Source organism: Typopeltis vanoorti, chromosome 17 (assembly GCF_054136105.1).
Source record: "Typopeltis vanoorti isolate ZY-2024b chromosome 17, IOZ_Tvanoo_1.0, whole genome shotgun sequence".
NCBI classification, from domain to species: domain Eukaryota; kingdom Metazoa; phylum Arthropoda; class Arachnida; order Uropygi; family Thelyphonidae; genus Typopeltis; species Typopeltis vanoorti.
This window is the reverse complement of record NC_143565.1, coordinates 85,610,889-85,638,336: the sequence shown is the minus strand read 5'-3', so window position 1 is coordinate 85,638,336 and position 27,448 is coordinate 85,610,889. Positions and strand designations below refer to the sequence as shown.

Genomic DNA, 27,448 nt, shown 5'->3' with positions numbered 1-27,448 from the left:
ATGAATACCGGCATGATGGTTGTTGTTGCGAAGAATGTTTTAGATTTCAGTGTTGATTAGTGAGTTTTAGATATTGTGAATCTTCTTAGATAGCGGAATACAAGGTAAGACTTTGACTTTTGATGCAATTTTCCGGCCCTAGCCCGTTCTCTTTGCCATTATAAATATTTCTTCTCTCATTGTACACAAGGATGGAGAAGGTAAAAGATATCAAGGACGCCATTCAACAGTAAAACAAAGATATGTCACTTGATATTTTCAAATTCATCCTAAAGAAATTTTAAACAGATTATCCTGGTTGCTTGAATCTCTTCAATCAAGTAAATGACACTGAAGATGATGACTTGGAAATCGAAGAGGACATTACACCTCTTCCACCTACGAAGACTCCCCGACAATTCGATTGTTCACAAGAGGAACAATCTAATAAAAGATGCAGAACATCGAAAGGTGGAATGGAAGATGATGTAACAACTCAACAAAATCAGATCACCCAAGATAGAAAAGAAAAGGTCCTTCCAGTTATCCTTCGAGATAAAGATAAATGGAGCTCAGTCTCAAGATTCCTAGGAGAAAAAAATATCAATTTCTCCTGGGCAAAAAATACTGAAGAGGGTGTAAAGATTCACCCAACCACTGTCACTGATTATCGCATGATGACGAAAATGCTGGAAAACTCTAAATGACCCTTCCACACCTTTGCGCTAGCAAGAGAGAACTTAAAAGTAGTTTAAAGAGGAGTGGCTGAGGGCATCACAACTGATAAGATCACAGCTGAACTCATCAATCAAGGATTGACCCCAATCAAAGTCAGTAGAATGTTGAGGTCAGATAAAACACCAATACCATTGTTGTTGGTCGAAATCTCCAACACACAAAAAAGAATCTATGAAGTTACCGACATTTGTAAGCTTAAAATTACAACCGAACCTCTAAGGAAGGAAGCATCGGCAGGGCAGTGCCACAGATGCGAGAGGTTCGGGCATGCCCAAAAACTGTGCAGAGCTGCATAAAGATGGTTAAAATGCGGTGAGGGTCACAAAACTATCTACTGCACCAAGTCAAGATCCACACCTGCCTGCTGTGCCAATTATAGAGGACCACATCCCTCTAATTTCAAGGGATGCCTTTTCCATCCAAAAAAACGTGGATCAACAAGAACGAACCACGCTCCTCCAAGCAATGACACAAACAACCAAACAGGTCGACCGCCAGATCATAATACATCACATTCGGCAACACAGGAAGGTACTCGACCTTTATCCATGTCCAAATCATATGCGGAAGTGGTAAGAGCCCAGACTCCTTCATCGCAATACCGAACAACCACTAATCTCACATCAGCTTTAACCTTGTCACTTGCAACAATGCTGCATGAATTCAGCAAAGCAAGCGCCTAATCATCTTCCAGAAAGAGATTATCTAGAAACCCAATCCATATTAACAGCTCTGTAAAAAAGAAGAAATATACCAATCTGTAAGCAATTTAAATCAACACAGCAATAACATCAGTCACTCAAACCACTATCTCCCACGCTCCCAACTGGATCCCAGAAGAGATAATGGACCTGATTAGTGCCAAAAATAAAGCCAGAAAGCGATATCACAACACCAGAGCCAGGCAGGACAAAACAACCTTAAACACCTTGAACAGACAGGTTCGAGAAGCCATCCAGATGCTCAGGAATTCCAAACGGGAATCCAAACTCAGGGAAATCAACCCAGAAGATAACTCCATGTGAAGTTTGTAAAATCTCTTCATACCAAAAGACAACCACTTCCCCATTTGAAAACTAATCTTGGAATTGCACACTCAGATGAAGAAAAAGTAGAAGCCCTAATTGACAATCTGGAAAATCAATGCAGCCCATCTTATGTAAACTTAAATATCAATCTTATTTACAAAGTTCATAGTAAAGTTAGAAATGCACTAACACAGCCTAAGGATTATTCAGAAACCATCACCACCACATCTCCAACAGAAATAATAAATATTATTTCCCATCTGAAGAATAAAATGGTCCCCGGCCCTGACAGCATTACCAATAGAATAATAAAGCTACTCCCACGGAAAGCCATAATTCATCTAGTTAATATTACTAATTCCATTTTAAGATTCCAGTACTTTCGCACAGACTGGAAAATCGCGGACATTATACCTCTGAAAAAGCCTGGTGATAACCCGTAACTTCCCCAAAGCTACAGGCCCATCAGTCTTCTTTTCTGTCTTGGAAAAGTAATAGAAAAGGTCATACTATGAAGAAAACTACGATAAGCAGTGGACAAACAGAAAATAATCCCAAATGAGCAATTTGGGTTTAGCAAAAGCTCACAACACGGTGCAACAAATTCACCGACCAACAGAACATATCACTCATGGTTTTAACTGGCACCTTCACACTGCTGCTGTATTTTTGGATGTCGCCAAGGCCATCAAGGCCTTATCCTCAAACTAATTGAAAACAATATCCCAAATAAACTACTGAAACTCATAAATTCATATATTAATGAAAGATACATGCAAGTAAAACTCAACGGAATTGTGTCATCAAGGCGCAAAATCCTGGCGGGAGTACTTCAGGGTTTTCTTCTGGCCCCAATATTTTTCACAACTTACATGGTAGATATTCCTCTCAGTTCAAAAGCAACTAACACGGCTCTTTATGCCGATGACACTGCTATTCTACCTAGATCGCTTAGCCCTCGCCTAGCAATCACTAGACTCCAAGGAAGTATCAATCAGCTAGCAAACTGGTTCACCAACTGGAGGATTCAAGTGAACCCCCCCCCCTCAAATGCTCAGCCATATTGTTTTCAAGAAGAAAGGTCTGCAACAAAGAAGACATCCTTCTCTCTGGTAATAAGATCCCATGGCAATCAGAGACCAAATATCTTGGGATATAAATGGATAAGAAACTCCTTTTTGACAAGCACATCAATCTCATTGGCTCCTAATCTTCCAAAATAATAGCACAGCTCTACGCACTAATCAACTGCAAGAGCAAATTCAACCTACATAACAAATTGCTTCTTTACCGGATGGTAATACGCCCAGTCATTACCTATGCCTCACCAGCATGGAGTCACACTTCAAGATCAAACATTTCCAAATTACAGAGAATCCAAACAAATGCCTTAGGACGATCCTGGATGCACCGTGGCTCATCAGAAATTCACAGATTCACCGAGAAACTGGCATTCCATACATCTCCTCCCTGCTTCGTGATCTTGCAGAAAAATTCTTCGTGAAGTCCAGTTCAATTCAAACCCGCTAATCGTACAAGCTGTCAAATACAATGAGACTGATTATTACTACAAACACAAAAGACTGAAGGCTATTCTTCTCTCAACTGATCATAACTAACACAACTGCCCTCAGAGGGCGAGCTTAACTGCTCACAAACCTCCCATTCCCAAACAACTCTCATTACAGATAAAGGGGAATATGAAATGCCCTAGTTCTTCACCCATCCTGTCAGTAATGTTAATGGTTAATGGTAAAAAAAAACTTGGTATTTCAGGGTCTAGCTACTTACTGAGGAGACCTCAAAAAAGGTTGAAACCGGTCTGGGTAATGACCCCCCACCCATTATACATCTATAGGAATTATTATTACATTATAGGAAATACTAAGAATAGTGATCAAAGCTTTACCCACCTTTACCACGAGTTGCCCTGGTGTTGCGCTACCTATACACTTGAACTACGTTCAGGCACAAACTTAATTGTTTTGCTTAATATATATATAAATACTTGGTTATCCTAATATACAATATCCCCAAGTTAAAAAATTTATTATATATATATATATATACACATGTAATAATGTGTATATATTACATGTGTAAATTTATTACATGTGTATATACACATGTAATAAATTTTTTAACTTAGGGATATTGTATAAATTAGGATAACCAAGTAATTTTATAAACTTGGTTATTTTTACTCCTAATCCCAAGTATGCAAGCAATTAAGTTTGCGCCTGAAACAAATTTCAAGTCAAAAGATGTTACAACACCAGGGCAACTCATTGTAAAGGTGGGTAAAGCTCTGATCACTGTTCTTAGTATTTTCCAATAATGTAAAGCAAATCTCACTAGAAGATGTATACTGCAATGCATTATGGATGGGGTCACTACCCAGACCGGTTTAAACCTATTTTGAGGTCTCCTCAGTGAATAGCTAGACCCTAAATACCAAGGGTTTAGTAATATGGAGCCTTATCACCTTTACTTATAGAAGTTGCAACAAGGTGTTTTTATTTTTAATAAAAATCTCTGGAGGAGATATAGATGCAATAAATGTTTTAACTTGGGGATATTGTATATTAGGATAACCAAGTAATTTTAAAAACTTCGTTATTTTAATTCCTAATCCCAAGTATGCAAACAATTAAGTTTGCACCTGAAACATAGTTCAAGTCTAAAGATGGTACAACAGGGCAACTCATTGTAAAGGTGGGTAAAGATCTGATCACTATTCTTAGTATTTTCCCATAATGTAAAGCACATCTCACTAGAAGATGTATACTGCAATGCATTATGGGTGGGGTCACTACCCAGACCAGTTTCAACCTTTTTTGAGGTCTCCTCAGTGAGTATCTACTCACTGAGGAGACCTCAAAAAAGGTTGAAACCGGTCGTATGCTTAAGTTTGCGTATATACTTAAATACGCAAACTTAATTGTTTGCATACTTGGGATTAGGAGTTAAAATAACCAAGTTTATAAAATTACTTGGTCATCCTAATATATATATATATATATATAAATTTGATATTATTTTAGCTCTACTTTAAGTAATGAAGTTTATACTACTGAAAGAGAGAATTTAATAAAAGCATCCTATTATTTTCAATCAACTTCTCGCACGAGAGATAGCAAAATAAAAATAAACAAATAAATAATAAAAAATAAATCCAGTGAAGGTTTTTAATACCCAAAGGAAGTAGGCAGAACGCCTTTATCCGTAACTATTTATTTGAAGACAGTAAGTAACCAGTTTCCGTCCTACAGCCTTTGATGATAGTGAATCAAACCAAGACTTTTCAGGAGAGAGTACAGCGAACAGCTTATGCCGGCTTGTGGCCTTAAACCTGGCACTCGTGTTATTGCCTATAATAAAGCGACTGCAGCTATAAATAAAATAAATCCACTAAAGCCTTTCAACCCTTATAGGAAGCAAGCGAGGACGTTTTAACCCTAACTTTTGGAGAATGAGGGAGACGTTCAGCCTCCATCGGTAGCCAATCAGGGACAGCTGGCCTAAAACTATCACTAATGATAAACCGTCCAGTGAAGAGACACTGACAAGTACCTTTATCTCATGGTCGCTAATCCAAACACTATCTCTATATTGTCTGAAATAATGAAGTTTCTACTGTCAAATTTCTTGAGTTTACAGGCCTATTCTAGGATTACTAACTCAAGAAACTTCCTAACCTCAGCAAGTTCTAGAACAATTCTAGGGTTGCTATGACAAAAATCATAGAAAACCTTTTCATTCATTGTAAAGTATAGTTTCTCTGTCAACCCATTTCTGTGTGCGAGCCGTAGCCAATATTTCCAAAATCTTCTCCACCGCTGCATACTTACTGAGATAGCAATAGGGAGATTGCTGGATACATCAGTCTTTGCACCACCCATGTGCAATGGGATCACCATATATTCATTCCAATCATATGAAACCCTCCCTGTTCTGAGCTGAAATTACATAGCTTGGTCAAAGGAATAGGCATTACAGCTGAACACTTACCATCATTGTTATTAAATTGCTCTGTATAAGAGAATGATGTTAGAAGTTTTTTCACTTGGTTATACTATAAATTCAATATACCAAGAAATTATATACTTGGTTTAATCCTTCATCCAAGCGTAAGTAAACAAAGTTTGCGCCGGAAGTATTTTTTTTTCAGGACTAGGGCACCTCTTAGGAAGCTAAGACTTCACATCACTTTCCTTGGTATCCCATAATACAAAGCACATCTCTTTTCGGACATGCATTATGGAAAGGATCACTACCCAGACTGGTTTTTCAACCTTTATTTAGGTCTCTTCCGTGGGAGCCAAAACTAGAGGTGATACCAAGGTTGATGAAATGCAGAAGTCATATTTTTTTCATATATGAGTTGTCAAAGGATGTCACACCTTATTATTAAATTTTAAGACGTGACACCTCATAATCTCTCTGCATTAGAAAAAGATATTAGAAGTTTCTTCATTGGTTATAATGTAAATTGAAGATACCACGAAATTATATATTTGGTTTAATCCTTTATCCAAGTGTAAGCAAACAACGTTTGCACACACCTTATAATTTAATAATAAGGTGTGACACCTTTTGTCAACTCGGATGTCAAAATATGACTTCATTACTTCAACCTTGGTATCACCTCTGGGTCTGGTTCCCAATCAAGAGACCTCAATAAAGGTCGAAACCGATGTGGGTAGTGACCCTTCCCATAATACATAGCATTATACATGTCTGCAAGGAGATGTGTTTTGCATTATGGGACTCCAAGGCAAGTGATGTGAAGTCTTAGCTCCCTTAAACGAGTTGCTCTAGTCCTGAAAATACTTCAGGCGCAAACCTTGTTTGCTTAAACTTGGATAAAGGATTAAACCAAGTATATAATTTCTTGGTATTAATTTACAGTATAACCAAGTGAAAAAACGTCTAACTTACCATCCATGCTAATATCCCATCAATTCCTATTTCAGAATCTTTATTAAGTTTGTACAACTACTCTCGTAACGCCTTTTCATATATCTTCAATTCATCTTATGGTGTAATTCATTTTCATTCATCATACAGTAAAATGGTGGCATTGATGGCAATATTGCATACAATAAGTTGATAGCCTTTAGCAAAATGGCCACTCATTAATTTAACAATGTCTTCTGTGCAGTCACCCACATACCATTAGCATTCAGTAAGGTTATTCTTTCGTATTCATTCTTTCGTTTACTTGCAGCATACTGATATAATTTTTTGGGGTTGTGTTTAGTTTGCAGACCAAGTTTGTATTCACACTCAGATAGCTTTATGTACAGCAGTTGTAACTTTTCTAGCCAAATGCTTATAATTTTCATAACTGACAATATCTTTACGTTCACGGTACTACTTCCACATAGTCTTTTTTCTTACGAATATCTTGCTTAATTAGATTAAACATCCATTTTACTCTTAATTATTTATTCTTTGAACTCTAGGGATACATTTTGATATTGCATCATTTAAGTATTTTTTTAGGGGTGTGAAATGGTGGTGAAGCGCAATCCTACTCAAATGCCAACCTCACCTGCTCGTGGTCCACCGTATTATAAAAGTACAAACGACGCACTGGTGACAGGTATGAGCTGTATAATCCTAACATACTAACAGGGCAAATACTGTTAGAACTGAGCGTCCATAGGCATTAGGTAACAGCCCTACCACTGAACTTTCCCAGCGAAAGGCTAATAACCTGTACTGAGGAAATTTAATTTACCTTAACGTCTCAGCCAAAGAAAATTCGGAAGGGCTATGTGTGAAAAGACCATCATTCAGGAAAAGGTAAAGGAAACCGATAGAAGGAACATATACTGAAAATCGCCACTTGGAATGTAAGGAACAGCACATACAAAGAAGAGAAACTTGGTGAACAACTAAACCAAGCCAATGTAAAGGTATGGATAACAATAGAAAGAAAGCAAAAGCAAAAAGGAACCAAAGAAACAAATCTATTCTCTCTCTCTCTCTCTCTTTCTATATATATATATATATATATATATATATAAAGATAAGCCGAAATTTGAAACGTTTTTATGTCACGTTTTTTGTCTCTTCATTGTTTTGAAACGCCCAACAGTGTGTTTGCCTTCATGAAACGAACATATTGTTGTCACATTGTTATTTCATGTCTCGAGTCATCAGAATTGAAGGAGAACCGGCTTATGAGCCCAAAACTCGGGGGGTTGAGCGCCGTAGCCGCCAGATACCTCTAGTAACTATATAAAAATCTATAGCAGAGTAAAAAAAAAGAAGAAAGAGCAAAAGCAGATAATGATAATGATACATAAATCTATGAATAACAATTTTTAAATTGTAAATTGATTGAAAGACGAACAGAAATACTAAAAACAGTAAAAGGTCATATAACAATAATCGGGGCATCTCCACCAGAAGAAGACATCAAAATACTCCCAAATAACATGTTATAAATAATAAAATTTTAACATATTTCATAAGCGCCTGTGTAGCTCTGTGAAAGCGGCGTGTCCCGTCCATAGCGTTAGTCCTCTTAAAGATAGAAAAGTTCAATTTGTAGATGACTAGATTTTTCTAGATCAGTCAATGTCTATTTTCAAATAATTCCCGAGAAAGTCGTCTTTGCCACGGGAAGCGTGTTTTTTCTCTCGCAAATTCCGGTTTTTCGTCCCGTGAACTCTACAAAATCAACCGTAGAACCACGGTATATTCAAACAATAAAACATGGTGTTAGGATTAGTGACAACGAGATGGAGGCATTTGTTAGCTGCCTCTTTTCACCAGTGCCGTGTATTATTAGTGATTGTCTTGGGCCAGCTATTTCTGATCAAGTACCGTTGGAGAATAAACTTCCTATGCAGTCTCCAGAAGAAAGATTGCACTAAACTGAATTCAACTAGTTGCTATAGGGGAATAACAAGCGTTAACGGATGTCTTTCTTTAAATTCATTTATAAATAAATACCTTTTACAAAGAACTAAAGTAAGTCATAGATAAAACAGATTATTTACTTTTAAAAGGGTATTTAAATGCCAGCATAGGAAACAGGAAATACAGAACGAACATCTGGAGAATTGATGAAGATATATGTAATTAAATGGACACAAACTGTAAGATATTATCATTTATAATAATATGAGAATAATGAACTCCTTTTATAAACATAAAGAAATACATAAATATGCGTAGACAGTCATAGAATTCAAGTCAGTTATAGACTATATTATCAAAATTCCATTAAGTCGAGATAATCCTAGATGTAACAGTAGAGAGGATTTGAATTACTAGTGTGTGGATAGACTGGATGTTCTGCGAAGAGTCTGGACTCCGTAGAGGTCCTCGTATAATGATTATGATGATAATAATAATAATAATAATAATTGCTCAAAAATTTCCTTGTTGACACCGATCATCTTCTACAACTGGAAACATTCGATTTAAACCAAAATGGAATGGGAAAATCGGAAGCAAATCCTCACAAAAGCAGAAACAGAAAGCATAGGAATAATAAGCATATGAAATAGAAAAAGAGGACTCGAAACGGGGGGGGGGATGAATATGAAAGATAATAAAAACAAACAAAAAAAACAGAAACAAGTTACCAGAAATCGCTGAATTCCAAGACAATGAAGCAAAAACAGAGCACAAAACAAACCGTATATGAGGGTAGTTTAAAAGGTTCTCGGCCTCTTCCATAGATGGCAACACTATCGACAAGATGTTTTTTTATCTTAGTTGGTACATCTGTCATAAGAATCGGTGAGAATGTTCAAGTCATTCTATAAAGTAGTTTGTTTTATACAGCTGTCTGAAGCAAACGTGTTGTTCGTATCCCTTGAAATGGATAAAATTAAGTATCGTGCAGTTAAAAAATTCTTTGTAAAAGAAGGTTTAACGGCAAAAGAAATACATTCCAAGTTCATGGGCGCTCTTCTCCATCATTTTCGATAATTAACAAATGGGCCGCTGAGTTTAAACGTGACCGTACCAGCCTTGAAGATGATCCACGTGAAGGACGTCCAAAAATTGTAGCAATACTGAAATCATCGATCAAGTGCACGATATGATATTGGACGACCGGCGAGTCAAATTGCGTGAAATAGCTGAGAATATAGACGTTTCAAAATAATGTGTAGGATATATTTTGCATGAAGAATTGCAAATGAAAAAGCTTTGCACAAGATGGTTGCCGATCTTGCTCACAGTGGATCAAAAACGCACTCGCTTGAAAATCTCTGAATAGTGCTTGAAGCTTTTTAACAAGGACAAAACTGATTTTATGCGTCGATTTGTTACTGTAAATGAGACTTGGATTCACCGTCACACACCAGAATCCAAACAGCAGTGAAAACATTGGACAGAAGCCAGTTTTCAGCACCAAAGGAGACAAAGTTGGTTCCATCAGCAGGAAAGGTCATGGCATCGGTGTTTTGGGATGCTAAAGGCATTTTGTTTTTTAATTATCTTGAAAAGGGTAAAACAGTAACCGGGGAATATTATTCCTATCTTTTAACCAGACTAGAAGAAAAATTCGTGACAAAAGACACTGTTTTCAGAAGAAAAAAAATCATCTTTCATCAGGACAATGCATCTGCCACAAAAGTATTTTGGCAATAAGAAAATTTAGGGATCTGCACTATGAATTGTTGGAACATCTACCGTATTCAACAAATTTGGCTCCCTCTGACTTCTTTCTCTTCCCAAAACTAAAACCTTTCCTCGCTGGTGAGCGTTTTTCTTCGAATCAAGAAGTGATTGCAGCTGTAGTTGGGTATTTTGCAGATCTTACTGAGAACCACTACAGGGACGGGATAATGGCACTGGAGCATCGCTGGAATAAATATCTTAGCTTTAAAGTTAGATTATGTTGAAAAATAAAAATAATTTTGAAATTACAAATTTGTTTTTTCATTGTTAGGCAGAGAACCTTTCAGACCACCCTCGTAATTGCAAAATGAGAAATTAGGAAAAAGTGTGTGTGTGTGTGTGTTTGTGAGAGAGAGAGGGAGAGAGAGATCTGAACTAGAAAAGGATATATTGTAACTGATCCACATCCAAATAAACCCTCTAAATTAATCAAAGACAAAATAATTCTTATGCATAAGGGAGGATCTAAGACTATAGTAGCAAACAATAAATCAATCAGTATATCTGGTGTGGTGAAGTACTAGAAAAATTGCTCAAAAGGAGAATACAAGAATGTGTAGATAAAAACATTGATACTGTATCAGGGTCACTATGGCTTTGTGAAGGGTCGGTCATGCCTTAGTAGTTTACTAACTTTTTATAATAGAGTAACAGCTGAGTTGCATAAAGGAAATGGCTAAACAATGATTTGGCAAAGGCATTTGACAGAATGCCTTTTGTGTAACAGAATGAAATTCTGTTACACAAACTAGAACAATTAGTGATGGCTATAACACTGGTTAAGTGGATAAGAGGGTGGCTGCTGGACAGATATCAAAAGGTGGTATGTGGAGGGGAAGAATCGAGCCTAAAACAGGCGACTAGTGGTGTGCCCGAAGCTTCAGTGCTGGGACCATTACTGTTTAATTTGTACATAAATGATATAGGAATGACCAGAAAGGAAATATTCAGTTTTTTGCTGATGATGGGAATTTAGGTAGAGTATTAGTTAATCAAGGCTATGTGGAGAGCTTGCAGGACGATTTAAATAGGCTGTCAGTATGGGTTAAAGTTAATGGGTGTCAGTTTAATGTTAAGAAATGTAAAGTTATGCACTTTGAGATAGGTTGATTACAAGTCGTTTATCACATTGATGGCACTGAACTCCAGGATAAAGCTAGAGATTTAGAAATGAGGTGGTAGACAGTTTAGAGGACATATTGCTAAGGTAGTCGAGAAGATTACTGAGCTAGTGATGAACAGGGCCGGCGTTACCATTTAGGTAAACTAGGTAACCGCCTAGGGCGCAATACTTCAAGCTATGCTTTATTCATACTTTATTAAAATATTAAAATTAAATAGTGATATATGATTTTAGGTATCGACTTGCAAAATCCATGCCACCACAAGAAGTACTATTCTTTACAGTAAAGCAAAAGCTTCTCGACTGCATACCCAACGTTTTTGTTCCACTAAGAATTCTCCTGTCACTTCCAGTTTCAGTAGCAAGTGGAGAACGTAGTTTCTCAAAGTTAAAACTTGTTAAAACATACTTGAGCTCAACAATGTCGCAAAACAGGTTAACAGATTTGGCAACAATTTCAAGTGAACACGAGCTAGCTTGTACACTAGATTTAAAGGAAATGGTAGAGAAATTTTGCAAAATTGAGGTCAAGAAAAATTATAATTTAATTTTCATATATTATACATATTGTATATTACTTTGTAAAAAAAATCAGCTAACGCCTTTTTATTCCAGTATACGGGGAGTAGGAGAGGCCATTTAGCCCTATCTAACTTTTGGAGACTGAGTGGGCAGTTTAATCTCCACTGGTACCAATCAGAGATAGATGGCCCAAGGCTATCACTAATTAAACGGTACACAGTGAAGAGAGACTGCTCAAATGTGCCGCCATCTCGTGGTCCCTAACCCTAACACAATATATTTAATGTCTGAAATAATGTGGGTTCTACGGTCGATTTTCTTGAGTTCACAGGACGAAAAACCCGAGTTTCCGGTTAACGGGTTTTACACATGGGCAAGCGGGTTTTTCCTCCCGGAAGTGAGAAAAACCCGGGCCCGACTTTTTCGACTAACTCGGGAACCGGTCGAAAAAAGACTTAGGAACAATATCCTCTAGTCGCCGACTAGAACCGAAACCAAGTCTTCCTTCGTGCGGCGAAGCGCCGTGGTATGCAAACGCCACATCCACTGAGCTACACAGGCTCGGACTTTGTACATTATTAATAAAGAATGCCAAAATGATTTTTATTTTTTTTATTTAAAATTTCATTTTAAAAAAATATCTAACTTGTGAAATAAGAGGCTCACTTGTAAACATTGCCTAGGGCGCAATATACCTGGCACCGGCAGTTGTAATGAACACATTAGCAAGTAGAGATAAGGAAGTTATCATTCCCCTTTATAAGGCCTTTATACGCCCATATAAATTATTGTGTTCAAGTCTGTCCCGTGAGTTTCTTGGTGATGAGGAAGCGGTGGAGAGAATTCAGAGGTGAGTGACCAATATAGTGAGTAGCCTTTTGAATGTTCCCTATGGGGGTAGTTTCAAAGTGTGTGGATTGTATAAGTTGATAGGTGTATAGGAGGAAAAGGGGAGATATGATAGAGAAACATTTAAGTTGCTTAAAGGGTTTTATAGGATATATGCAGGGGAAATGTTTCTGAACTTGGCTGGAGGGAAAAGCAGAACAAGAGGTCGTTCCTTAAAGTTGAATAAAGGTGTGGTTAGTAGGAGTGTGAGAGTTAGATTTTTTTGTTTGGAGAGTGGTGAATGAGTGGAACGTGTTGCCAGAGTCAGTATTGAGTACTTTTTCTGTTAATGGGTTCAAGGAGAGGTAATAACTTGTGTGGATAGACTGGATGTCATGGAATGAGTCTTTGGACTCCATGGAGGTGCTCGTATAATACTACTACTACTACATCATCGTTATCATCATCAAATTCCTGCATGTACCCTCAAGGGGTGTACAGGATATGATAGTACTACATGAAAAAAATTACATCATTATTAATTTCCTATCTACAATTTTCCTCCATATCAGTCTGTTACTTGTCAACACTCCAATATTATCAGATCTTATATTTCTATCGTCTAAAGCACTTTGTACTGTATCAATCCACCTATATCTTGGTCTTCCTCTCGGTCGTTTTCCTGCCAGCCTGGCAGAGAACACTTGTTTTGCTAATCTTTCCTCGCCCATTCTGTTTAAGTGACCATATCACCTGAGATTAGCTCTGCTAATGCATTCTTGGATGCTGACAATGTCAAGTTCTTTCCTAATATCCTCGTTTTTAATATGATACTGCCATTGATGCCATCTGTTCACGCCTATAATCTTTCTCAGGACTCTCATATCTGAAGTCTCTAGTCTTTGGTCAAGTGTTTTACTTCTGACCCAGCTCTCAAATCCATAAGTTAAAACTGGTTTGAACACTGTCTTGTATACAGCTAACTTAGTGTTCCGACTAATTTCTCTCTTATTCCATATGAATTTATTCAATTGACTTCTCACCATACCAGCTTTGCTGATTCTGTTGTCTATTTCTATATTTAATTTACCATCTTCAGTAAAAATCGTGCCTAAGTAGCTGAAATGTTTTACTTGTTCCACAGGTTCTCCATTCACAACACAGTTGACATTTTCAATGATTCTGCCTATTTTCATTGTCTTTGTCTTTTTATTGCTCAACTTCATACCATATCTATTACAAGAGCTATTCAATTTAGTCAGAGAATCTTGCAGACTTGTAGCGGATTTATTTAGAAGTATAACATCGTCTGCATAAAGCAAAGAGTTGACATTAACATCTCCAATTTTGATATCATGTTTAATACCACTTTCCTTCATAATGTGATCCATATAGATAATGAATAACAGAGGGGATAATGTAACTCCTTGTCTCACACCACATTTAACATTAAACCATCTTCCTGTACTTCCTTCAATTCTAACTGCTGACTTTCAACTCAAATAAAGACTAAGTATTGCTTGATATAATGTCCCATTGACACCATATGACTGCAGCGTATTGAATAGCTTCTCTCTTGGGACCTTGTCATATGCCTTTTCCAGATCGACAAAACTTAAATACAGATCTTTGTTATATTCCCATGCTTTCTCGAATAAAGATTTGTCGTAAAGTGAAGATCTGATCCTGACAGCCTCTATTTGGCCTGAATCCAGCTTGTTCTTCACCAAGCTTTTCTTCCACAATTTTTCTCAACCGTTTCTCAAGTATACTTGCATAGATCTTGCTAGGAACACTCAGTAGGGAAATAACTCTGTAATTCTCACATGCAGTTTTATTTCCCTTTTTATATATGGGTACTATGAGAGCTCTACTCCAATCATCGGGAATTCGTCCCTCTGCCCAGGCTTTCTGAACTATGCAGTGCAGCCACTGTAAGACTCTTATACTACCATACTTCAGCATTTCTGGTCGAATATCTACTCCTGATGCCTTTCCACATTTCAAGCCTTTGATAGCTTTTTCTACTTCAAGTATGGATATGTACTTTTTCTGTTAATGGGTTCTTTTCTGTTTGGAGAGTGGTGAATGAGTGGAACGTGTTGCCAGAGTCAGTATTGAGTACTTTTTCTGTTAATGGGTTCAAGGAGAGGTAATAACTTGTGTGGATAGACTTGATGTCATGGAATGAGTCTTTGGACTCCATGGAGGTGCTCGTATAATACTACTACTACTAATAATAATACTAATAATAAGAATATAGCTGAGTGGAAGTGGTGTTTGCGCTGCTCAGTGCTAAACCTCCTGAAGGGCCTGGGCCTGGTTCTCACTGACGAAACCTCAATAAAGGTCGAAACAGGTCTGGATAGTGGCCCTTTATTTAATGCATAACATTATACATATCCGCAAGGAGATGTGTTTTGCATTATGGGAGATACTGAGATAGGAGTGATAATAGTTGGTTCACCTTTGCTCCGAGTTGCCTGGTGTTGCACTACCTTTCCTCAGTCCTGAAGATATTTTCAGGTGCAAACTTTGTTTGCTCACACTTGGATAAAAGATTAAACTAAATTTATTATAGTCTAACCAAGTGCAAAATGAACTTTCAACCTCCTGGAGATAGACCTAAGTTCAAATCTAGTCGCTGACTAGAGGAACATGGACAAGAGGGTTTTCCCAGAAACTTGGGTTTTTTGTCCCGTAAATTCAAGAAAATTCGTATTCACTATAGGGATATAAAATATACAGAAACAGAAGATTTGAAAGACCAAGAAAATGATGGCCTGGAACTGGAACTGGCCATTAGTGAATATCGTTCCCATCCAATATCTGATACCATGGCGATGGTCCCAGTACTCTCTTTGGTGGTCATCCTGCTCTGTAGTTGGGCATGTAACCTTTTCTGAATGGAATATTCATAAACGTAGCCACTTTCCAAGTGAGTACTACATGATTCTCTGTCACTGAGCAGAGACAGTAGTTGTATCTTTAACTAAATTCCCTTCTAACACTATAATCAGATCTCACACTCTTTGATCTTATATTCCTTCTCTCACATGCTGCTTTAGGAAGTTGTATCGCAACAGCTCAGTAAATTTATCTTCATTCATTTCATGATTTTTCTCTGCTACCCGATCATTGTTCAGATAACTAAAGTCCAGCATTACGATTTCTCGTTCCTTACCCATCATCTTTATTAGGTAATGCATTTCTTCGCCACTATCAATCGATCCACTAGGCCTGTAACAACATCACACTATGTATTTGATCTTGTTAGACTGCACCTCACACCAGTTGGGTTCACACTCACTGGTACATGAATAACTGTTACTAGTACTGCAGTCATAGTTCTCATCTCTATCTGGATTGAATCATCTAGCACGATTAACGACACATACCCTCCTCTCCTATCCTGGCAATCCTTCCTAAAAATATTATACTCCTCACACTCGATACCAGTTAGCATGTCTCCATCTGATAGTAGGTCTCACTAATGCCTAAAATATGAACATTATCAAACTACTTTATGCTGTTCTTATAGTACAGATGTTATTTTAGAGTAGAAATAGAATGCATGAATGTTCACTTTTTGTTGGCTTGTTCTAGTCATACTTTGAGATGACGCATGGGCGCGCCAGTAGTGTCCAGCGCCTGTGTGCAAAACTTTAGTTGGCTCCCCTATCCCTCCCCCTCCAATAAAAAAATCACTTTATAAAAAACGTTTTTTTAAAAAGTATTTCCTCCTCTTTGGCGCCTTTACTATCCTGGCGCCTGTGTATGTCGCACATATTACACATATGGCCGGCGCGTCCTGAGATGACGTATTTGATTTTAGTACCCTTGTGTTTCAAAGTAGAAAACATGAAGTGCCCCTGTCCCCAGCAAAACTTAAAACGAAAATACATCTGGCAGGCCATTTGTTTTAAAATACTTTTCTGTTCTGTAATATTTTTTCATACGCTCCTCTCCTTACGATCCACGGACATTTTCCTGATTATTACTGTATTTATTTATTTATCTAGTCAAAAATAAAACATAATAAAATATAGGGATAATTCAATTGAATATAGGGAATTGTCATGGAGAACTTTGACTCATTCTTCGACTCTGCGATCTCTTCAGTAGTAGGTACATACGTTGAGCTGCCGGCGATTCGTTTCCCGGATACCATTCTGATGGGTGGGATGTTAAGTGAGTGAGTGATTTCAGATACAAATTTTGCGAGCTTGAATCAAGTTCATTTCGGTGTAAAGGTCGTATTATTATTATTACATTAGTTCTCCTAGAGAGAGTGGTTTATTACCATTAACATTTACATACATTGTGAAAGAATTATACATATATTTGTAGTAATCAGAAATTAATGTGTGTGCGTATATATACACAGTATGCTGCTTGAGGCATTTTTTTAAAATTTATTTTTGAAAATATAATTATTTAGCACTTTTTGTACTGTGCGAAAGCAATACATTATTTACTACTGTGTTGACTAGGAGATGGAGTTTCTATAAAACATGCAGAATTAAAAATTAAGTGGACATAAAATAAAAAAACATGAAACTAATATTTGTTTACGGGATATAATAGGCATTCCGGGGGGGGGGAACAACTAGAAAGCATAAAATGATTCTGTATTTTTTTTTCTATTTCCAATTTTAATTTAGAAAAAAAAAGTGCATCCCCCCTAGTGGCTGTGCGCTTCAAAACCATATGCCCGGGGAAGGAGTGTCCTAGGTTCGATTCCTGTCGGAGATGTTAGGAGCTTTTCCTCAGCCATAGCCAAGTTAGCTAATCTTGGATGTGGACAGTAGGGTTTTTCTCCTCAGTTGAGATTATAAAAAGAGTAGAAGGTGAGAGAGAAAAACAAGAGGTCATCCCTGGAAGTTATGTATGAATGTGGTGAAGAAGGGTGTGAGGAGTAGATTTTTTACATGGAGAATTGTCAGTGAATGGAACGCATTACTAGAATGTGTTGTTAATACAAGGAGTCTGCCGACTCCATGGAGGATGCAGTAACAATAATAATATCCCCTTGTTAAAAATACAAAACTAATTTTATGCCTTGTAATTTTTTAAAACTAATTATGCATGTTTTATAGAAACCTTTGTCCAGCTCAATGAGAAGTAAATAATGTTCTTTATGCATAATCAAATTCAAACATATGTCAAACTAAACAGCTGGTCAACAAATTAGTAAACCACCTATCTGTTACTATGTCAACATTAATGAATAAAAAATTATAAGGATTAATTTATCGTTTCATTTCTTAAAAAAAATTTCTCACATAGATTAAACCTCTACTATATCTGTTCTTAATATATAGTGAGCTGTGTAAAGATGTAGGCCACAAAATGTATCGCATATCTTGTGAAGGGGAAAGATAAAACTATACTATGATAATATAATAATGAGCCTTGAGGAAGACATAAAGACTAAACATTATTAACTAGCCATGATAAATTATCATTACTGTCATGACTTTGATATCACTCCCTCCCCCCAACACAACATAAATATTTTTGGATCCCCATAAAAGCTTTTGTCAGTTCTACATCCCTTATAAGACATGCTACATCCCTTATAAGACAAGCATTTCTTAGATATTAGAACATTGTATATGAGGCTGCAGTATCTCAAAAGAGGAAAGTGATTAGTGGTGTGCCACAGAGTCTGTATCGGGCTTTTGTTGTTCAACTTGTATATTAATGATATTAGGATGGGTGTAATTGGTGATATATAACTTTGCAGATTATGCAAAACTGGAGAGAACAGTGTGGATTCAATTTATTCCGGAGGACTTGGATATGAATGGGCAGATAAGTGGAACTGTCAGTTAAATGTTGCAAAGTGTAAAGGTTTGACATTTGGTAAGCATTGATGGGATGCAAAGTATACACTTGGTGTAAAAGGAAGTAGAGGAGATGAAAGATCTGAGAGTGGTAGTGGACAAGAGCCTGAAATTCAGGGGTGACATTGCAGTGTCAGTGATGTGGGGGGGATCTTGGTGTGCAGAAATAGAGGTTATGATTCCTTTTTACTTCAATATAAAGAGCCAATAGGCTTCATTTTGGTGATATAAACATTATTTAAATTAAGGAGATATTAAATCCCACATTGTTTTAAAACTGAAAAAGAAACTCGAAGATTGGAATCAGAGAGTTTCATGCCGAATATAGTATAACAAACTATAAAAGTATTGGCAATTACTAGCATGAGCTAATGCAAGTAGTCCTAGTACGTAGTACAAACTCGGGCAACTCGCAGCAAGGGTGGTAAAGTTCTGATTGCTATTCTTGGTATTTTCCATAATGTAAAAACACATCTCCTAGGAAAAGTATGCTGTTATTACATTATATTAATACCTTTTGGTATTAATTTGGTCTTGCTACTCATTGATGAAGCCTCAATAAAGGCTGAAACCGGTCTGGGTAGTGACCTCCCACCATAATGTAATAACAGCATACATTTCCTAGGAAATGTGTTTTTACATTATGGAAAATACCAAGAATAGCGATCAGAACTTTACCACCCTTGCTGTGAGTTGCCCGAGTTTGTACTACGTACTAGGACTACTTGCATTAGCTCACGCTAGTAATTGCCGATACTTTTATAGTTTATTATACTATATTCGGCATGAAACTCTCTGATTCCAATCTTTGAGTTTCTTTTTCGGTTTTAAAACAACGTGGGATTTAATATCCCCTTAATTTAAATAATGGTTATGATTCCATTGTATAAGGCCTTGATCAGGACTCATATGGATTATTGTGCACAGATTTAGTCACCTAGTTTTCACGGTGATATGTTAGAAAGGGTCCAGAGGAGTCACAAAGGTAGATCTTTGGAATGTGGAGTATGAAGATTAAGGAATTGTAATTTGCAAAGCTTCATAGGAGGAGGAGAGGCAAGATACGATTGTGACATTTAAGTTGGTGAGGGAGTTGTTAATGGGTTAACATGGAAGAAATTTTTCATAGAATGGGAGAGGGAGGTAGAACAAGAGACTGCCCCTGGAAACTGCATGAGGGGAGTGTGAGCAATGGAGTGAGAAAGTTCTTGACATGGAGAGTGGTTGGTGAGACAAGTGGAATGCATTGTCTGAGTGTGTTGTAAATGCAGACACATTGAATGTGTTTAAGGCTTGGTTTGATGAGCTTTATGTGTGACAGTGTGTAGCTTCCATGATGAGTCTGATACAGTGGAGGTCTGATGTTAATAACAATAGTGAAGAGTAGGTTGATGGACAGATAATAGATGTAGAAAGTTTTCTTTGTTTTGTTTTGTTACTTAGTTACAAAGTCAGTTATACTTAACAAGAAATTATATTCTTGTTTGTGCCTTTACCCAAGTGTAAGGTTTGGGTGTGCCATCTGGTCCATTACCACTTGGGTGAAAGAATGAACAAGAATAAATATATTTCTTGTCAAGTATAATTTACTAGATAATAGATGGATAGTTTATTATTTGGATAGATGATGACTGTCTATTCTGTTCTTTGGATTTCACTGTTCAGCATTTATTCTGTTCAGCATATATTCAACATTGTTATATGACACCTCTTTAGCTCAGTTGGTACAGACAAAGTCCTTTGGTCAGAAAGACCCGGGTTTGATTCCCGTCCATGATGTGAGGAACCTTTATCTGGTCTCTTTCGACTAAAGGTGAGTTAGCCGGTTTCATACTGAGGTAGAAGGTTTTTTCACCCAGAAACAAACTCGGGTTTTTCATCCCTCAGAACAGGCAAACTGACTCATGAACACACACACACAAATGGATCTACAGTCAAAAATACATACTTAAAATCCTGCATTGGGAGGGTTCAGACAGTCCTAAGGGATGGATGAGAAAAATTGGAACAATTCCACATGACAGCATGACACCTCCAAGGAGTCTGAGGACTTATTGCAGGTGAGTACTCTACTCCACTCAACTCAAAGTCAATGTTACTTAATTCTCTGTCTACCTAAAATGTAATCTAATGATGCCTACTAATAGTATTTTTTGTCTGTACATTGTGTGTGTGTTCTCTGGCTGATAGAATGTCGACTTCATATAGAATGAAAAACTTGAGTAGTTCTGGGAGAAAAACCCTACTATCCCGATATGAGATTGGCTAACTCATATTCATTTGAAACAGGTCCATCTAAAGATTCCTCTATTCATGCTGATAATTGAATTGGGTCTTTTCCACTGAAAGGTCCAGTCATTCTATCCTTTACACTATGTAGGCACTTTTATTAATGATACTATTTTTATTTATTTATTCATATGGAGTTTCCTTCCTTTTCTCCCCCGTCCCTATTGGGGCGAGTTGAGGAAAGCTAATAACAAAGTTGGAGACAGTGATAAGGAATAACTCTTCCATTTACTGTGATAAAATTATGAACTTTGCTGCCATGTTAAGAGTAATAACTTGAATTTTCCAACATTTTGACCTTCATGTTAAGTTCCATCATCTGGATGTATACAGAGAAACCAGTTAAATTACAATTCAAACCTAAGTATCACTAATTTGGCCAACCATTACAATATAGCCTGACCTCTAGTGAAAAAAGGTGAAAAAAAACATTACATTAAAACTGCATTCTCTTTTACGTGGCCAGAGATCAAATTCCTATTAACCTTTAATGATACAGCAATAGTGGTAACCTATAAGTGTTTAAAATAAGAGATCTGGGATCTTAACAAATCTTAACAGGTTTCTTCAGACCTGTGGCTCATATAAGTTCCATTCATATTTTAGAGATTTTTAGGCCATCATTATTGTTGAGATTAGAGCATTGGATTAGAATTTCATGGCATCTTTAAATAGCATTCATACCAGGGTTTGGAGTAATGTAAGGAATAGTACTTCAGTCATTTCTGTTATGTAGAGTATCCAGGGCATGATTGCAAGACCAGATTTATCATGGCTATTAAATTTAATGAGTTGTTTTTGTTTCTTTTTCTGGAAAAATCATGCCAGTTTCACCTGTATAAGGCAAGTTACAGGTACATTGAATATGGTACACTCCACTGTGTGCCAGGGGAGGAAGGAGACTCTTGGAGGAGTTGAATAAGGTCTTTACTTTTGCAGGAGGTTTAAGGGTGGCATTAAGACTGTATTTCTGTAGTATTCTGGTTATTTTTTCTGAACTTTAATGTACAGAATAACTAACTTTATTGCAATTTAACTTATTTTTATTTTTCGATGCAGTATTGTGAAGAATTTCATAGTATATTTGCTGATAAAGGTCAAGCCAGTAAAGGTAATGATACTGTAATTTTAAACCAAACAACTTACCTACAAAAAATGAATCAGTCAGTCTCAGATAACAACACCTATCAAAAACTTGTCAGATATAACCCAACTAAGCAGATTAAAAAGAAAATTCCCCAGAATTACTTAAGTCAATCACTTCTTGACTGTCAGACACAGTTGAAAAACTACTTCCACACTATACTTGATCCCTCAGATATTATGGTTCTTCCAATATGCACAAAAAAAGAATGTACAGCTTTGGCCAATAATTGAAAGCGATGCTTTCTTTGCCATAGCCAAGACAGTGTTAATACTCAAGGAGTTGCTTGAGCATTTTCCTTTCTATATAAAAAAAACAACACTTTATAAACAAAATTAAGAATATTACACTCAAAATGATTTATTAGTCAGTTTGATGTATTTGCCCTTTTAATAAATGTCTCAGTTAGTGACACAGTTCTTATTTTACAAGACAAATTTCCACCCAGTATCACAGCCCTCTTTGCTCATTATTCAGGCCTCCATGGAGTCAAAAGACTCATCGTGGGAAGTCTTTTCTATGAAACAAGTCTATCAAGACTCATTGAGGGAGGTCCCTCGTAGGAAACACAAAGTCTATCATACCACTACTTAAATGCATTGATCGTTCTCGCTCTCACCACTCCAGCAGGCAATGCATTCCATGGTTCAACCACACTCCATGCAAAGAAACCACTCCTCACCCTCTTTCTCACAGTTTCCTTTCGTAACTTCCAGGGATGGCCCCTTGTCATGACTCCTTCCCGCTGTTCAACCAAGCGAAAGAATTCCACAGTGTCAACCCTGTAACCACCTCTCAACAGTTTAAAAGTCTCAATCATATTGGATAGATTGGAGTTCTGGGCTAAGGAGAATGGATGTCAATTTAATGTGACAAAATGTAAGGTTATGCATTTTGGGGTGAAAAGATTAGCAGCAGTTTACCACATTGGTGGAACTGTACTCCAGGAGATTGATGAGGCCAGGGACTTGGGAGTGTTGGTGGATAGGGAGATGAAGTTTAGGAGGTACATTGCAGAAGTAGCTAAATCAGCTCATCAACTCACTTGGTTGTTGAAAAATACCTTGACGAGCAGAGACAAGCAAGTTATTGTACCTCTGTACCGAGCCTTGACAAGACCTCATCTCGACTACTGTGCCCAGATTTGGTCACCACCCAGATTCAAGGATTCTTGAGGCAAACTGGCCCACTCCTCCTCCTCCTTCAGAGCAAGAACAAGGCCTTATTTGTTTTCTGGAGGGGAATTTCAAGCAGCAGTGCATCTCCTACTGTGTCCTAAATGTGTTCTGTGGATTAAGATCTGGGGAGTGTGCTGGCCACTTGATTCGATTAACACCTTCAGTCCCCAGAAGTATCTCCACTGCCATCCATAAAAACGAATTCTTCACCTATAGCACCATGGAACAATCGAATATGATGTTGAAGAACTTTTCCAGCACTTGTAGCTCAGTGTGTCCATTAAACATAATACCTCTCCACACCACGACCCCAGCATTGCTGTATCCTGTTGAACTTTGTCGTAATATCATTCATCAGTCATAGTCCCTTTTTCCAGCACTTGTAGCTCAGTGTGTCCATTAAGCATAATGCCTCTCCACACCGTGACCCCAGCAGTGCTGCATCCATCTCTTTCAAGAACATTCTCACATTGGTAAGCAGTACCACTTTCATGTCAGATCAGTTGTCATTTAGAATTGGAGGAAAGACTAAAACAACTCTCACCTGTAAAGAGTATATTAGCCCATTGGTATCTTGCCCAATTTTTATAGATACAACACCACTGAAAACATGCTATACGATAAGCTGTGGATAAAGGGATGCAGATTACGTCCTTCAGGAATATAGGCCTGCTTGTTGCAGACATCTTGCCACAGTTTGTCGAGATATCTGCATACCTGTGTTTGAAAGGAGCTGACTTGCTGTGGTGTGAATTACGTTTTGTTGTTATAACCAAAAATCTGTCTTCTTCCCCATGTTAGAGCATGGGCAATCTCTTAGCAAACATCGGGAACATATTCTATTAGTTTGAAATTCTGTGCAGAACTTGGATACAATGCTATGTGAGATTCCAAACTCTCTGGCAATGTAAGTAATTCTGCAAACCTTCTTCAAGCTTTCCAATAAGTCTTTCCTGTGTGAAATCATCTAGATGATGTCTTTGAGACATTACAAGACATTCAAGTTTGCAACTTTATTCCTTCATGAAAAGAGCTTCCTTCAAACACAATTTGCTTAGCACAGCCTTTTGCCTTTTATCCTGTTGAATGTTACCATGTGACCCCCTTTACATGCGATTTGAAAATTTGAATCTGTACCTGCTTTTATCTTGAAATTGTCAATTATACAAATTGCCCCAACCTCATTTATTTCTGAAGATTACAACTTCAAATTCAGATGAATTTGCAGTTGTAAACTTCAGAAATAGTGTTTGCCCTTAGATTTTGGACACCGGTGTAGTTCCACTGTTTAAGACCTTGTTCAAACAATATGAATTACTGTGCACCAATTTAGTCACCTAGTTTACAAGGAGATGAAGATAGTTTTGAAAGAATCCAGAGAATAGTAATTAAGGGGATGTCATACTGCTGGAATGTTGGGTATGAGTATAAATTGAAAGACCATCAGTTGCACATTCTGTACACCCTCTGTCCAAAAAGAAACCAAACTTTTCGATAATAGAAGAAACTAGCGGCACCACCTGTTGTATCTTTTGTTGTCGTAAGCGGCAACCTTCATTAGTGTTGTGTCAACTGTTTGACATTTGTTTCATTAGAAGCCGAGTTATAGTACCAAGAGTGACAGTATGTTTTGACGAACGGTCAGAAAATGAGTTTCAAACAGAGAAGACTTTTTAACACAAAAGTCAATCGCAGAGAGCTGCGATTGACTTTTGTGTTAAACTTGGTAAATGTTTTACCGAAACGCATCAAATGCTTCAAAAAGCATACGATGATGAATGCTTATCCCGTACTCAAGTTTACAAGTGGTTTAAGTGATTTCAAAGTAGTATTGAGATGTTTGAGGATGACAAAAAGCTGGGCCATCCAAAAATTGGACTGAGCAAAGTTGACATCCAAAAAGTGCGTAATTTCTTCAAAGAAAATGCGAAATCATCTGTAGGATTGATTGAAGATGAATTGGGGATTCCAAAATCAACTGTGCACAACATTTTGACCGAGAGTTTAGGCCTTCGTAAATTGAATTCGCGATTTGTTCCCCACAAGTTGACCGACGACCAAAAATGTATCAAATTGAACACTGCAAGGACCTCATTAAAACCACTCATAAGGACTCAAACTTCTTTGAAATGATTGTTACTGGTGATGAAACGTGGTGTTTTGAGTATGAGCCTGAAACAAAGCACTAGAGTGCTGAGTGACCACCAGAAGAGAGGCATCCGATAAAAAGTCACTCGGAGAAGTCAAAAGTAAAGACAATGCTGATTTGTTTCCACGATTCCAAGGGCATTATCCAAAACGAATTCGTTCCACCTGTCCAAACAATCAATGGAGAGTTTTATCTCGAAGTTTTGAAGCGATCGATAGCGAGAATTCGTCGCGTACGGCATGAATATCGTGATGCAGGCAGCTGGTCACTTTTGCATGATAATGCACCATCTCATCGTTTGAACTTTGTGAGACAGTTTTTGAGTAAAAACCAAGTTTGTGTGTTGGATCACTCACCGTGTTCACCTGATTTAGTACCCTGTGACTTCTTTCTCTTCCCCCGACTTCATTTGCCGATGAAAGGAAAGCAATATGACACTATTGAAAACGTTCGAGCAGCAGTAACCACGACCCTCAACAGTATCCCAAAAACCAATATGAAAAACTCATTTAATGAATTAATTGACCATGCCAAACCCTGTATCGAAGCTGATGGAGAATATATTGATTGAAATAAATAATTTGAATAATTATAATTGGTATTTTATTTTCTATCAAAAGTTTGGTTTCTTTTTGGATAGAGGGTGTAGATAGGAAGAGAGGTGATATCATTGAAACATATCAGTTGGAAATTGAATTTTACCAGGTTAATGTAGAAGAAATATTTCATAAAATGACAAACAGGGATAGAACAAGAGGCACTCCCTGGAAGTTTTATAAAAAGGGTGTGTGAGGAGAAGGTTTTTATTTATTTTTATTTTTTTTAATTTTTTATTTTTTTTAATTTTTAGAATGGTTAATGAGCCAAATGCATGGAACTCATTCTATTTTTTTTTGGAATTTCATGGCCTGAAAGTGGTAAGTACAGAAACAATGAGTTTAAGTCACAATTTAATGAGCTTGTGTGTTTGTGTATGTATATGTGAAACCTCCCATGATAAGACAATGATAATAAACTTCAATAAATAAAATTACTTATAACTTTCAAAAACATAAGAATCATCTAGTTTAGCTTCTACTATATAATTTTTATTTTTTTTTTAATAATTGGAATGGATGTTATCCTACTTTATGTACTGTTCCAGCTGTCTGCAATGTACATTCCTTAATTACGCTAAATTCAAAATATTTTTTCTATTAATTTGTCTCATAAAAAAAATTATAACTCTTTCTCTTCAGTAATACAAGGAAATTTAATTAGTTGTTAAAATTTGAAACTTACACTCCTCTAGTTTTGCATATCTGCAAAGAATTGGTGGTGCTTCACCAGTGCTTAATAAACATCAAAATATGCAAGAAAAATAAACGTTGCAGATGTTAAACATAAAAGAAAGATCTAGCTGACCAACCATACTTCTGTTACTAAACCATGCTGTTGATTGGAATATTTCAACTATACCTTATTTAGAAGAAACATTTTTATTCCAGACTTCTAAAGGAATTGGTTATAGTTATCCATTCATGTGAATCACTGAATGAAAACCAAGAACTTATATTAAGCAATATATGGAAATCACTTATTAAATTTTTTAACATCATAAGACTTCATCTTCGCCAGCGATCACCTTCAGTCATTAACTGCAGACACGTAATGCATTTATTATTTTTCTTGTAACAGCCTTTCAGCATTTGGAAAAACATATATAAATAGATAATTTTGATGTTTATTAAGCTCTAATGAAGCCCCCAATTCTTTGTAGGTGTGTGTGAAACTAGTAGGTGCAAGTTTAAAATTTGAATTACTAATTAAATTTTCTTGTTATTTCTGCATGTTCTTTAGTCATAAAATATTTTCTCTTTCTCTCCATTTCAGATTAATTAGAGATACTGCAAACCCACTAACAAGAATGTCTATCTCCAAAGATGATCGCTGGAAATTGATACAGCAGGTATTTATGTAGAAATGATAC

General features: G+C 36.9%; 1 protein-coding gene across 2 annotated transcripts in view; it reads left to right on the top strand.

Moving 5' to 3' along the window:
• Positions 1 to 17,011: 17,011 nt before the first annotated feature.
• Positions 17,012 to 27,448, top strand: part of LOC150097592 (uncharacterized) — a 62,957-nt gene continuing 52,520 nt past the window's right edge. Inside the window, exons 1-2 of one of the 2 annotated variants that reach the window (XM_090407510.1) lie at positions 17,012 to 17,065; positions 27,352 to 27,427. In XM_090407510.1, the coding sequence (XP_090263636.1) occupies positions 17,046 to 17,065; positions 27,352 to 27,427 (96 nt within the window). In that variant the 5' untranslated portion in view covers positions 17,012 to 17,045. Of the gene's footprint in view, positions 17,124 to 27,351; positions 27,428 to 27,448 lie in introns of both variants that reach the window. The other variant, XM_090407511.1, reaches the window with a different exon arrangement.